The 15,993-nt window shown below is 35.5% G+C and overlaps 1 protein-coding gene across 2 annotated transcripts in view; it reads right to left on the bottom strand.

The window, feature by feature from the left end:
* The window catches only part of LOC102523807 (dystrophin), a 647,651-nt gene that overhangs the window by 598,254 nt on the left and 33,404 nt on the right, over positions 1-15,993 (bottom strand). For both annotated transcript variants that reach the window (XM_032475797.1, XM_032475796.1), the window contains exon 5: positions 8,679-8,802. In XM_032475797.1, coding sequence (XP_032331688.1) covers positions 8,679-8,802 — 124 coding nt within the window. The remainder of the gene's footprint in view (positions 1-8,678; positions 8,803-15,993) is intronic.

The following is a 15,993-nucleotide window of genomic DNA, read 5'->3' on the forward strand; positions in this document are numbered from 1 at the left end:
TCTCAGTCCTCAGCTTACTTTTCACCATAATTTGATTCAGAGGATTCCTCCTCTTGGGAATGTTGCTTTGGCCTCCTAGACTACAAGCACACACACCTTTCCTCCAATCTCAAGGACTGCCTTTACTCAGTCTCCTATGCTGGTTCCTCCTCATCTCCCTGACCTCTAAATTTAGCGCGTCCTAGGCCACCAACTGCATTTCCATTTGTTCAGGCCAAAAATGAAAAATCCTTCTTGACTCCTTTCTCTCAAACCCCATATTCAATCCATCAGAAAGTTCTGTTGGTTCTAATCTCAAAGCACATCCAGAAAGTGATGCTATAAGTGTGCTCACGACTACTGCACTAGTCAAAAGACCCCATCATTGCTTGGGAGTCTGAATGTTTCAAAACAGCCTAACATACGGTATTTCTGCTCCTCCCTTTGCTCCCTGAAGATACCTTCTCAACACAGCAGACAGATGAAGCCAGTGCAACTCTCCAGTAGCTTCTCTTCTCACTCTGAGTAAAAGCTCAAGTCCTGACCATGGCCTCATCTGACCTTCATGTCCTTGACCTCTCTAACCTCTTCTACTGAACACCTTAATATTTCAGCTCCAGACACGTCCTTTGTTGTTCCCTGACACTCTACGTAAGCACCTACCTCCTTGGGCTGTGCATTTACTCTCCCCTCTGCCTGAAATGCTCCTGCCTCAGGTATGTGTAAATTCCTCATCGCCTTTAGATCTTTACTTAAATGTCACTTTCTCGATGAGGCTTTCTATTGCCACTCTATCTACACAAGCACACACTTCTTAGCTCTCATTCTTCCTTTATTTTCATCTATGTTTTCCATAATAAGCTGCTCAATTTCCATCTTCCCCACTGGAATCTAAACTGTATAAGGGCAGGTAGCCTTCTGCATTTCCTTCTTCATGCTATCTCCAGTGCATAGAATACCGCCTGGTGTACAGCAGATGCATACTCAAGTGATGTCTACAGTAGCAGAGTACCTCCATATACAATATTACAGTCTCTCTCATCCCACCCCAAGATCAAGTGTTCTATTAAAGTGTAAATGTGTAACACATCCTGGGAGCTATACACACAGTGGTCCTAGAACCAGCCCGTGAGGTTTGGCGCTACAAGCTCAGAAAAGGCACGCAAATGAAGTCTTCGGCAAAGTGCAGATTAGGTTGAGAGTTGGGCATAACACCCTGGTCTCCAGCAGGACTGTTATAAAGTCCTGATAAAGGTAATAAACAATTACCCAAATAGAAACCAGATAGTACCACGTGAAGTTCATCAAGTCAAAACTAAATACAATCTTGCCTCAGTTGAGACAAACACAGTGAAAAAGAAACAACATGGTGCATATAACATTTATTATGGAATAATGAAAAAAATATATTTAAAAAACTAGAGGGAGTATAAATTCCCAACAATCGTCTACCACACAAAATTTTAGAAAACACTTTTTTGGCATCTTCACTAAGAAATCAAACTCCATGAAAAAGCAACATAAAAACATAAGGCTAGAAGAGGTTGATTTTTAAGCAGAAATGGAATGAAATACCAAGGCAACAGAGAACTGGCCTCATAAGGAAGAGACTAAAGTTGCATTAATCATGATCCAACATTGGTGACTGTAAAATGCAGAAACAGTACTGAACAAAAGAGAAGGAAGAGTTCTGGACTATGGTCCTAACCAGGCTTCTTTGGACTCAGCAGCAAATAAACAAGTACTCCCATTTGGCAAATAGAGAGTATCATATTTTAAAGTACCCTAATTAAGTTATTCTTGTATTTTCAGACAGTGAAAAATCTTTGGCTATGCTGACATGTTAGGATGTTTTGTTATCCACTAGAGAGTAAGTGTAACAACACTTCACTGGTCTTAGAAATCTGGGGACTACTTTTTCTCTCAGATGTTTTTCAAATGTTTCAGCATCTTCAGTCTTTCTTCCTCTTCCATGGCTCTCAGCCATCCTTCCTTCTTCCCTTCCTTCCTTTTTCTGTATATATTTACGTTATATGTATATTAGCTGTCCCTTTATTTTCAAGGCCAAGGGTTTCATCCAAATGTTCTTCAATGATGACATCCATTTTCTTGTACGCATTTCATCTTCAACGTTAGTCCAAGTATCTATAGATTTCAGTCCTCACTACTACAGAGAAAGTTCTTTCATGATGGGCACTGTTTTTTTTTTCTTGCCCAGTACAATACTTCTTACAGCATTAAGCACCAGTAACTAAAACTACCTCTTAGAAATCACCTTCTTCATGAAAACATCTCTGCCCTTAACATTATTATCTTTCTTCATAAAGAAACTCACCAGCTTCTCTGTATGTGTGCCTATTTCCCTATATATATGGTTATCATATATATACATATGTATAATATGCATGTAATATTTTTAATCTTAAAAGTATGTGTTTTATAATAGAACACAGTTTTAAAATTTCCTCAACAGCATATTAAAATTTTTGCTCAGTATATATTTAATATATGATCATATGTTTAGAAGCTACTACTCAGATTCTAAAGTACCTAGTACACATAGCTTCAAGTAAAGAATACAGAAGCTTAAAAAGGCATTAGTGAAACATTCCATAAGGAATATATTGCTCACTTTCAAATACAGTTTGGGCTCATGAAAATTCAGTGATCATAAGGAAATTATGAATTCTAAAATGTATAACTTCAAGAGCAAAATAAAAGACAATTCAAATCACTACACTGGGCACCTGAAACTAATACTGTATGTGAATTATAATTCAAAAAAATTAATTAATTGATCAAAAATACAATTGAGTTATAGAAGAATATAAACAAATAATTAAAATAAGCTTTAAGCAAAGTACACAGACAAGGAAGCTTACTAAGTCTTTAATAAGTTGATTAAAAACATTTATGACCTCTTGTCCTGTTCTTTACCAGCATCTCTTAAAAGCCTCCTCCTTTCATGACATCTTCTCTAATTAATATGAAAGTAAGTTCCACATTCCCCAGAGTCCTACTCTGACTTTAGAAGCAATTAATTTTCTATTCACTTAACATCCTATAATGAAGTTTTGCCCTTTGACAGAAAAAGTAATTTATTCACTCAAATGTTTATTCAGAAGTTGTTACATCCTTCATATTGGTAGCAGAGCCTGACCTAAAATGTGCCTGCAGAACTGGAAAAAAATTACTTATTCATATAGTGAAACACTAATTGTGTTAAATACCAGGCACTCTATTAGGCACTAGGATACCAAAACCAAACTAAGCCAAACCAAAACGAACAAAAAACAAAAGCTAAACAGATTAAGTTCCAGTCCCTAGTTTCTAGAAACCAACAATCTAACCAATGCAACAATATTTTGGATTAGTAAATGGGAATTAGGTCATGGTGGTCTTCATAAAGGCAACATGAAGAAACTGACTTTGTTAATGCCTTTCAGCCAAAGGCCATCAGGAACATGCCCGTAGATTAACAAAGTTAAGTTGATTCAGTTGTTACAAGAGAGATGGCATGTAATAAGGAACTATGGAGTAAGTCTCTAGGAGGATGTTACAAATAGCTCATAGGATTTGGGCTTGTGTAAGGTGATGGGACTGGTCAAGGAAGCAAGGTTTGGCCTTTAATTATATTCTGTAAGGAAGTGGGGGTAATTCTAAGATTGGGTCTTAATTTTTTTTAATCTATATGGCAGGAAGTATGCAGAGAGCTTAAAGCTACGATTAGTAAAGGCATATTATCTGCCATGTTATTGAAGATGAGGAATGTGTGATCACTTTAGGTGGTTTGGACAATGTTATTCTTTTTGTCTGCATTGAGACACAATTACACAATGGTCACATTTTTGTCGTGATCCATCACGATCACAGAGAGGCCTGTCTGACATTGGCAATCTGTGCTGTTCGTCATATCCAAAAGGAGAAGCTCACAGACTAGCTTTGTGCACTGGCACAGCATCTAGCATCTCCAAAGCCTACCTGTAGCGCCAAGCCAGCTCCTGGGCTTCAGTGATTGCTTTTCTCTTTCTCAAATGAATAATAAACAGAGGCATAACAGGGTACTATTTATGTTTTTGTAAGTTCACTTTGGCAAAAGTGACATGAAAACTAAAGGAATACAAAATTAGTGACAGCGAAGACCAGCTAGGGACTGTCATCAGAAGTAAGCCATGATATTAGCTATCATCAGAGTCATAGTCATGGGAATAGAGAGAATTGGACAGTTTCAAGAGCTGTCGAGGGAATGAGATTAATTGAACTTGTCAAAGGGAAGACTTGTGAACAGTGGAAAAAAAAATCCAGATGACACAGTTAAGCTTTGAGGTTTCTGGATTAGGCTGCTGGAAGAGGAAAAGTAAAAAGAAAGAATAAAGGAGGGCTGGGGAGAGTCTGAAGTTCATTTTGAGTTTTCAGGCAAATATTCAATTAAATGTGTCCATCAGGTCATTAGATATATTGGTCTAGGTTTTAAAGGAGAGGCATGAGCTAAAGATATATATCTGGGGCTCATTAGAATATAGAAGATATTTGAATGAGAAGCAATGAAAATAATCTAGGGAAGAAAAACAAAGGAAAAACTGTAGAGAGTATCAGTATTAAAGGAAAAATAACATGGAACACATCCACAAAAAAATGTAAGAAGGGTCAACAGTAGATAGTGGGATCGCATAGCCAAAGGAAGAAAGAATTTCAAGAAGGACAAAGAGGTTAATAGGGTCTAGTCCTGCAGAGAAGTTGAGAAAATAAGGGACAAAAGTATTCATACGTGGGTTTATAGGAGAGGAAGGTTTCCTCAAAGATAGTAAAACAGCCTGTTTAAAGGCTGATGATAAAGACCTGGGAAATAGAGAGAGACTGAAGACATGGATGTGTGGCTAAATGGAAGCAGGTTCCTTAGGACACAGACAGGGACGATTAGCCTTAACTAGTCAAAGCACAGTCTCTTCCACCAAGGCAGAGGGAAAGAAAGAGACTGTAAGCATAAATACACATAATTTAATAACTATTATTTTAATTAAAGTAAGAGGGAAAGTCATCTATTGTCAATGGCAGGGAGAAGTTGAAGAGAGCCATAAATACTTGAAGTAACTGTTGAGAGAAATTGAGGAAAATTTACTAGGGAAGCATGGAAAACTTATGAAGACGTACTGATAAATCTGTTAAAATATGGTATTTCAGAAATGGAATAATGTCTGACAGTGAAACATCTACTGTAGTTATGCAAGTGGGTAGCTGAACTGAGGAGATGAGGGAAATGGAAGCTTCTGGAGACAGCAGGACAGCCCACGGGAGCTGATTTTTAAGGATGAAGGCACAACCTGGGTGGAGAGGATTGTGGACCTTGTGCAAAAGTCTTCAATGAGAAAATACTATAATAAAATGGTGAATGATAAATGGCCACTTGGCATGAAACACAATGGAAGAGAGTTTTACCTAAGAGTGGTACCTTTGGAAATGACCCTGGCAAGTGAGTAAACTAGCAACTCTAATGGAGTAGGGGAATGAGCCCTTAGTCTTAGTGGTGATCTTCAAGATGAACAAAGTTTTCGTGTAAGAACAGAATGGGTATACAAGATACAAAGTTTGTTTTGGAAGAAAGGTTTCAGAATACACAGTGAGTCTGTGCGAGAAAGTACCAAGAAGAGTGAGACAGAGGAAACTGCAAAAAACCACAGAGATGAAGATACAAGAAAGGAAAGATGAATAGAGATACTTGTATTCTGGGTGGGAAACGGACAATAGAGAGAAGGGAAATGAGGAATTCATTGGCGTGAAGATTTGCAACAGAACTTGGTTAAAAGTTGATTCGGTATGGGTGTAAGCAAGTACAGGTCCCAGGAAGAGCCCGAGGCCTGCTGCCCTTAACAGCTAGTAGGAAGGCTTTCAGGAGAACATTAAACAGCTGTACAATCACCTTGTAGTAAGAAGAGGTTGTTTTGTTGTTTTAATTACTAACTTACATTACCATGTGTTCAATTCAAGAAGCTGAGTAGCTAGCTGTTAATTCAGCTGGAAATTCTGGACTGTGGTGACATTTACAGAATGAGGAAGAAACATCTAGGAGTCTAGTAACGTGTCAGACTGTGTATTGATTCTCAAAGTTTTATATACATAGGAATCACCTGTGGATCTGGTTCAAGTGCAAATTCTGCTTTATTAGGTCTGAAAACCTACAGGTCTAATAAGCTCACAGATGATGCCAATATTGGCAGTCTAGGGACCACACTATGAGTAGATATGTCCCCTAGAACTCAACTTTTAACTAAGTGTATTGTGTTAATTATACAGATAAAACACATAGTTAGAAGAGAAGGAAAAATAACGTTAGATTTAAAAGTATCTAACACTGAACTGATAATGCTCTAGGATAATCTAATTGGCTAAAAGGACTTGATTCCACATCATTCATTTATGACTTCAAGTTAAAGGAAAAAAGGGTAATATTTAGCCATTTTTAATGGATGCCTAAAAATGAATTAATACCACTCCAGTTCATGAGATGGGCCTCCCAAGTGTTCAAAATAACCTACATAAACTGACAGGTTAAGAAGAAAATTAATGTACGCCTAAACGGCATACCCATCATCATTACTATGTATTTCTCTCAAGGATTTTTAATACATATACATTATATTTAGCCTGAAGGAAATGTCTAGGTAAATCATACCACGTCTTATTTTAGTAGGCAATTAAGAGTGATGTTGTTATTTCAGAAAATGAGAACAGAAGTTGATAAAGGTGACTCACAGGGCATCAGAAAACCACTCATACAATATTGTACATTTTTTAGCACTTTCAGCCTGTCATTGCTGGCACTATTGATTAAATGCAAATTGCTTCTAGGTAACCATATGATAACAGGAAATTTGTGAATTTATATTCTTGAAATGCTGGAACTCAATTTTCCTGCTTGATCAAAGCTATTTTAAGATACAAAAATAGGATGACAAGCAGATAAGCAGATTATTCAGATAGATTCAAAAATTTAATTAGCTAATAAAATGTCTTCCCAAGGTGATTTATACTTTAAGTGCTTGAATATGTCACATGAACTCTGAAACGTAGAGTGCATCTTCTCTAAGTAATTTTCTACTTGTGGAATTTCCCTCAAAAATCATAACAAAGAATATACCTTCAAATAAGTATATTATGAAATAAGGCATTTTGCTAATTTTCTACCATATATATTAGTCTTCAGTTTAATTTTAAAACTAAAACATTAACAATATAATCATAATTCCCATTTCTTAAAACTATTTACAGTAATCCATTATTAAGCTGCTAACAGAATAGCATATAAAGCTAATAAGCAATTTAAAATCACTTTCCCATTTATAAAAGTCAACTCTGAGCAATGGTGATGAAATTCTCTCTCTACCTTAAGCAGCCTAAAAAAGGTTATTTTTTCCTAGAAGGTCTTTTTTTGTTCTCTAATAGTTCCAACTCCACAGCAAGTATTACCTTCTATCTGTGGTAGTGTTGTATTTGTAAAAGTCTAATAGATTTCGTAATTTATGAAGTCAAATGCTCAAAAAAAAAAAGTTAATCCACACAGATGACCTTCCTATAGTTAAAATTATTTAAGGGGAGTTGGGTATAGCTCAATGGTAGAGCACATGCTTAGCATGCACGAGGTCCTGGTTTCAATCCCCAGTACCTCCATCAAAAAAAAAAAAACCTAATTAGCTCCCCCCTAAAAAAACACCCCAAAACAAACAAAACAGCTCTAACATTTGAGGGGAGGGTATAGCTCAAGAGGTAGAGTGCATGCTTAGCATGCATGAAGTCCTGGGTTCAATTCTCAGTACCTCCTCTAAAAAATAAATAAATAAATAAACTTAATTATACCTCCCCTGACCAAAAACAAAAAAAAAGATTTAAAAAAAGAGCCCAATTAAAAAAAACTTATTTAAGATTCAGAATACTTGTTTCTTCAGCTTGCCCAATGCAGACTATCTACTCTGCCTGTTAGAAATTCTCTCACAAACTATTGCCAATTACATAACAAAAATGGATGTTTATGTCAAAATCAAAAGTCAAAGCCTTAATAATGTCCCTGAAGGTAAAGCAGTCCTTATTAAATTAATAAAAACCCCAACTGTGAAGGACAAAACTCTAACGTTTTGGTAGGGAATAAAAAGAGCAAACCATCTCATCATAAATATTGAAAAAGGCTGGGCATCTTCTAGTTATGGTAATGTAATACATAAATATCTGGAAAACGTAAATGTGTTATAATTTACGGCAATTACTAATAACTATAAAGTATAACAAGTATAACTTTCTGATGGAAGTGAGAACACAAACAGGGTCTTAAGTATATTTCTAAGGGTCAGGTCTAATCTATCCCATTGTATTATGCAAGCCTGCTAGAATCCCAGCCTTGAGGGGACAGAACAATATATGAAGGAAAATCAATACAAGTTTATGTTACAAAATTGTTAATTTACAGCTAAACAATACAAAAGTTAAAGAAGGTTTATGAAAAAGTCAGTCACAGCAAAATCAGGAAAGATTTCTCTGGGCTAACCTTTGATTCTACTTGATATGAAAAATATATTTTAAAGATATATTTAAAAAGCATTATATCATATTACTTTAATCTTTCCAACTGTACTAGAATTAGAGAGTACAGAGCATAGAGTTTATAAGCAACAAAACTTAGGAAAACACATAAAAATGAATGCAAAACCTACATTGACTTTTTCTTTAAGGTCCGAAAAGTTGCCTTCTTTCCGATAGATTGCAAATTCAGGACTCTGCAACACAGCTTCTGAACGAGTAATCCAACTGTGAAGTTCAGTTATATCGACATCCAACCTAAGACAGGAAAGAATAAGGGTCATTATTCCTTGATTATCTCTTTGTCCTGTATGGGAAAAAAAAAATCTATTCCCTTTTACCATTCTTCTCATAATCTGAGACTCCTGCCTGATGCCCCTATTACAGTTAATAGTACTACTATTTCCCTAGTCAGGTTGGTTCAAAATTTGGAGTCATCTTTGATCTTGTCTTATGATCATAGAGGTCATTTTATTCATCTCAATGTAGCAATGACTTCCACAGTATCTCCTGTAAGCTATCCCTCAGCCTGTTTGAATGTTTGCACTGACTGAAAAATTACTGCTTCCCAAGATAACTCTCTTTTTGCAAAGCATTTACAGCAAACAAAAAAAAATCCCCATTGGTGGCCCCCCATTAAACAATACCTCAGCTATTCAAGCACTTTTTGAAGTCTCCAACCATACTGACTCTGTGTTTGGCCATGTGACTTGCTAGAGCAAATGGGATATTAGTAAGTGTAACGCAAGCACGGGCTTGATAAGTGCGTGCACCTTGGATCGTGTCTTCTTAGAACACACGCTCTGAGAAGGCAACTGTTATATAAGAACTCCAACAACCCTGAAGTGCCTTAACAAAGCTCAATCTTGCCAGGTGGAGAGACCACGTGGAAGAACATGTGGTGGTAAGCAAGTGAATAAAGCCTTCTTTGACCTTCTGACTCATCTCAAATGCTAGCTGAATATAACCAAGTGAGTGCTCCAGCTGACTCCACTTAGACCCACAGAACTGCCCAAAGAACCCTGCCCACGTTGCAAAATTGTGAGAAATGATAAATAACTGCTGTTTTAAGCCGTTAAATTTGGGAGTGGGTTGTTATGCTGAAATAGGTATATGATCACCTATACTGTTATTCTCAAACATTCCTTTATTCCAGAGATCTGGAGTTAATGGGAATAAACTATTAACTCTGACCAGGTGATTCAGGTATAGTTAAAGCAGCGATTTGGGGGGAATCAAAGATGAGTTGCAAAGGTGGAAAATGTCTATGAATCACTTGAAATTCCAGGCACAATTCTGTGTGCATTTCTCATGAGAAGGAACCTATAGATTGTATCAGAGCCTGTAAAGAATCTATGATAAAGGGAATTTAGAGGCCATCTAATCCAATCGTTTTTTAAACAAAACAAACAGGTAACCAAACGAATGTATCCAGAAAAATAAATGACTCACTCAGTTTTCACAGGAAATTTGTGGAGTAGAAGGAAAAAACAAATACAAGACACCAAGTAAGATATTGTAATTACCATGCTCTATCTTCTTTTCCAGTACAACCCTCAAATAGTTGTAATCAGTTCCTTCAAGCCACAAGAAGATATGTGATGGTCAGCCTACCCTACTCCCAATTACTTCAATGGATATTCCATAGTTTGTCAGTTTCATACTTTCCTTAAAATTTGTTTTTTAAAGGGATCATATCAATAGTGTTTAGTATAATCAGGGAAGAACAGACAATGATTTTCTTTATTTACAAATGCTTCCACTGATAAAGCCTGAGAATTGAATCAGCATTTTAACTTCCACATTAGACTTTCAACTCACACTGAAATAAAATTGAGGTAAAACTTCTAGAATTTTTCCCCATAAACTACCATTAAGCCAGTTTCCCACTATCACAAACTTATTTCCTAAACTCAAATTTCAGGGCTTTAAGTCATATAAACCTGTTAGAAACTATTCATGTTAGTTGCAGGCTATTGTTTTAAAATTAAGCTGATAAAGAGCTTCAGAGAACACAAAACACTTCCAAAAGCATACACTCTTTTGCACTTAACAAAAGTCTGTGGTAAGGTATTATCAATCTCTGTGCTCATATGAGGAGATGGAGGTTCAGAGAAATTAAGTTAATTGATTTCAGGCTGTTAGTACCATCGGGGAAGGAACTTCACTTATCTCGTTCACCACTATATGCTTCACCTCAAAGAGGGCCTGGTTCACCAGGCCTGGAATTAACATTGGTCTCGTCTGCATATGTGTTATAATTATCCTTTATCACCATCGCCAATCAATATTGAAAAAAAAAAGGCAAAGTTTATTTATTCAGTTTCAAAGTAAAAAATTTTCAAAAGAATCTTATAATACTTTTGGACATCTGTTTTTCTGAAAAATGTGAAACTGTGTGTTTCCTTTTAAAACAGTCAAATGTCTCCCTTTGTTTTTGCCACAAAATATACACTGTTTACTATATGCCAGACATAGTATTAAACTCCACAAATAACACAGATGAAAATGCAGCAGTCCACATTAACAAGGGGTTTGGTTTAGCAAAGCATCCATTTGACAAAATAAAATGCTTTAGAGATTGAACTGGGGCTCAGCTCACACTGTGACTTTTTGTAAGGATAATCAAAAAACACCTTTTCAATGAATTAAAATTAAATCAGCTTCCAGACTAGAGGCTCTGCCAAGTAAATTGGTTACCTTCACACAATGAAGGCTTTGTGGAGTCAACACCATGGTAACCACTGGCTTGCTGCTCAGACGGCCAAGATTTTAAGGGGGGCCGGGGCACCAGTTGGCATGTAGTTCTAATAATTCAGATCAATTCAGGCAATAGGATGTGAAATTCCATACAGAGGTCTTTCCTCTTTCAATTTTTTTGTTTGCCTAATCTTATAAATTTGGAAAGAGATTGCAAAAAGTGCCTGAAATTCTCCTTTATATAAGAAGTTTTTTGGAGAGTGATTATACTCTTTGATTTACAGATTATTTTTAAGGGATTTCAAATTTTTTAGGGCAGTTATGAGTAGAAGTAGAGTGCTTTACTTAGGAAAAAACACCTAGTCATAGGCACATTGGTTATTATGTAACTCTTTCTGAAATGGAATGAAACAAAATTTCAATGAGTTTGTACTATTCTCAGCTGCCAGACTCTTTTTCTTTCATCACTGTGAAATCTTGATTCCTTTGAAAATATGTGTAACCTAAACCCAATTCTTACATTATTTAAGCTCTGAGCTATCACTCATCTTAACATTTTATTTTCTGTTGCTTCCATTCGGGCTTCTTATTCTCACCAATCTATGATTTCCTGACTAAAACTTTTTCTTTCCCAGTGTAATAAACAATCAGCCTATACTCCAACGACTAACATTCACCACCATCCCTTGGAGTTCTGGGAGTTGACTGTTAGCTGTTAGCACTTGTCTTTCCTCCAATATTCTGCTGGTAGGCGTCTCCATGTCTTTATGCCAGCAGTGAGGGTGGAGGGGTGAAGGGGAAGGAGAGGCAGAGTTTCAAAAGGCCTCCCATGCACCCCTACTGAGTGCCAGTGGCCCACAGTCAATGCTTAGTCTCAGTGTCATTTCCACTGCTCTTAGCAAAATGAACAAGGTTTCTCCTTCTTGGCTCCTACTCAGACTCTGGCTTCCAAGTAACAACTGTACATTTATTTCACTCCTTATCAATTTGGCAGCTATTGCTTCATCACTTTCTGTGGTTTGCCCCCTAGTTTTCACACTTTCACCGGTATTAAATGTTTTTCAGATATCTTTGCTTAGATGTATGACAAATTAACAGAGCCCCTTGATTTAAATCCGTACATGTTTCTAAATTGGGTGCTATCTATTCTCCCCAGTGCTTTGCCAGTGGTATATTCTATCGTGCTTTGTACTACCTGAGGCTGGGTATTTAATCACCAACTGAAGATATCATTCAGATGTAATTAAGGTACCTTTTCAAACCCTTCAAGAATAACACTGAAGAACTATTTTCAATGCCAGATTAAATCTTAGATTCTGTGCATGTATTTTTCCTTCTTCATAAAATCACTCATTTCTACTAATTTTTTTTTGACTTTTAAAACACTCACAAAACGATGATCAACTGACATAGAGTAAGTTGCTTACAATGGGCCTCTACACTCTCAGAATCAACTCATTCTTAAAATTCCTTATTACTCACTCATCTTACTCTCATAACACACTTCACTCTGTACTTAATGTACTATTATATGTTATTACAGATTCAAGCCCTTAAATCCAGTCTAACTTTATCCAACTTAAAATTCTCTTCCATTTACTAGGAAAATTATGACTTTTAACTCTCTATTCATGAAACGATTTTCTTCCTGTAATTGATGGATATTCTGTCCTATATTTTTCAAGTATGTCCTAAAAAGTTCATCTTTGTCATTATTTATGATTAGCAGTGAAGTGACAATTTTCTCTCCTTCATGAAAGCACTCATCGAAAACTCACCAAAACTAAAATTTATAAAGTCCCATAGATAGACCAGAGAAACCATGTCTCTTTCGGGGGGGAGGTGTTCATTACCAAACCAAGATTTTTTTTCAAAGAGTACTTCCATTATCTTGGAAGTTTCAAAATATCTAAAAAGTATAATGCATATATACCAAATATTTGGAAGGTCAAAGTTTTCCCACAAGATCATGTATAAATTGACTCTACTTCCTCCAGTTGAATTTCCCATAAAGATCAGTTACACTCCCTTGTGTTCAAAACTGGGAGATATATGTCTGTGTGCAGGTGTTAAAAGTTTTAAAAGTTGTCAATTTTGAATTGTCAACAGTATATCATTACATGGAACTTGTGCTATACGATAACTGTGCTAATTCTGTCAGAAGAGCCTCTTAATGGGCACTGACTGTGTTCTGGTAATACAGTGACAGCCACATAAAGTATTTAACTAAGATGACACAATTACATAAACTTTAATTCACTCACTTTCAATATACCATTTGGAACTCATTAATCCTAAATGTGTAAACTTTGAAAGGAGAAATGCTCCAAGCTCCCAGACTTAACTTAATTTCATTAGTGAGCTAGATTATGAATGGCCATTTTACATCTTTAAACATCTCTGCACATAGAATTTTATAAAAACACATGATTAGCAGCCTGAAAGTAAAGTAGTAACATTTATAAAATATGTTAACTCTTGCATATTTGCATATCTGTTCTAGGCCTAGACCAGGTGACTTAACAAACCAAATTTTTAATGTACATGTTAACTAGCTAGAACACATGTTTTCATGATCATGGAAACAAAACTCTGACTTTTTTTTTTTTTTACTAGTACTACAATGTGGAAGAAATCTTCCTGGAAGTGAGGTAAGATTTAAAAATTTTGTTTATTATTTATTTTTAATAATCATCTTTCTTCTTCAGAGCTCTAGAAAGTGAGAACACATTTTAATTCCATTGGTATATGGCTCCTATCCAGACTGTACATCATCTGATGAACTCCTAGTCATCTTTCAAGACTTAGTTCCAGACATACAACTTCTGTGAAGGTTTTTTTTTTTTTTTTTAATTAATTTCTCCCTACTCTTACTCCTTCAGCCCTCTTTCTGGGGAAACTGGTCCCTCCCTTCCACATGTTTCCACATATTACTTCCTTTTAAAAACTGAAAAAACAGAATATAAATTAAATTTTAACCAGAAAGATCTTATAAAATATCAAATGAAATATTTTTTAAATTTTTTTAAATCAATATAAACCCTCAGTGCTAAAATATAAAGTCTTTTTAGGGTTTTGAGATGTGCTGAGTACATAGTAATTATTGTATTTTTAGCATTATTCATTATTATTAAAGGGGTAAGTCCTATTTAACCAGGAGAAAACAAGTTAACATTTAGTTAACTACCTCCCCCCAAATCAAATTAGTTTGTATATACACACACAGATGTGTGTGTGTGTGTCTGTGTGTGTTTGTACAGTGTAGGCATGCTTTCCTTGGTGGGAGGGGGGCCATGTGATTGCCTTAATTTTCTGTAATGTGTGTGAATGTGTTTGTATGTGTATGTATGTGTGTACCTTAAATATAAAATAAATATGGTGCAGTGGAAAATCACTGAATGGAAAGTCAGGTGTCACAGGTTTTGATTCCTCATCTTAAATCTTTATGCTTTTCCCTTGGGCACATGACTTACTTTCTCTGACCTTCCTTTACTTCTTCCTTTAAGCTACAACAATTTAAAAGTGTCCATCAAACTGGTCTTAAAATAGAAACTAACAAAGAATCCTTTTTTGGTTACTCTTAAATGTGTGTTTATTTACCTCACTAATTAAAGAGGTTTTGACCTGAGATAGAAAGCTGAGGTCAGCTTTGCTTACACTGCAGCTTTGATGTTCCAATTACATTAGTCTGTTCATCTAGCAATCAAATAACATCGAAGGATGTTATAATTCCTGTTTATAATAAGAACCCAGAAGCACTTTCAACAGTTTACACAGCACCAGAAACAAAATATGACAAATGGGAAAGAACACCATCCTTAGTGAATATAAACTTGCTACATTAATAGTCTTATCAAATAATCAGTTTTCCTCATGTTTCTATGATCTTATTTACAAGCTTAAACGTATTTCTAGTTTTATATGTGTAAGTTTAAGCACATCACACATAAAATAATACATTTCAGTACAGTAAAATTTAATGATTCCAGATTGCACTGAAATGCATCTTTAAAAGATACTAAAAAATCAATTCCTGTGTAGTTTACCTGGTCCTAAAATATGCCTATTTAATATGTGCTTCAAAATCTGAATTCTAGTCCAAAACATAAAATTTATCCTTAAAATCATGCATCTTCTTCATTGTCAATTATGGCAAACCAAACTACATGTTTAATGTGTACAAAAATACTGCCTTTCAAAATATATGCCCTTGAATACAAACCCAACAATTTAATATTTTTAAGCTATAAATGCCAGAAAACTCGATGAGTTATCTAGCACTGATATTAATCTTTGTACCTCTAGGATAGTTGATTGTACTGAACAGAATAAAACAAAAAAAAAATAGTTTCTCTGCAAAATGTAAAAAGACTAAAATAGGGTAGGTTAAAAAAAACTTTAAAATAATCTTCTTACCTTAATTTGGTAACAAATCTCAATCATTTAAATATACATTGGTAATATTTATTTATAAGATGTGGTATGTTTGAAAAGAAGTTCCTTTTACGTTTTCTGTTAATAGAACTCTCAGGGAAGCACACCTTAAAAACTAAGGAAATCCCCAAAATTCTATTATGTCAGAACCAGCTAGATTAGAGGAATTAGTTATAAAGCCCAGGAGTATGAAAGCACATGGATAAAAACTGCATGACCCAGAGGACTGGAAATAAAATGTTGCTAAGCCACAGATGCCTGGACCCTATTTTTCATTTTCAGTAAACTGAAAGTCCCTTTGAAACACAGTTCTTG

The sequence above is a fragment of the Camelus ferus genome, chromosome X, assembly GCF_009834535.1.
Source record: "Camelus ferus isolate YT-003-E chromosome X, BCGSAC_Cfer_1.0, whole genome shotgun sequence".
Lineage (NCBI taxonomy): Eukaryota > Metazoa > Chordata > Mammalia > Artiodactyla > Camelidae > Camelus > Camelus ferus.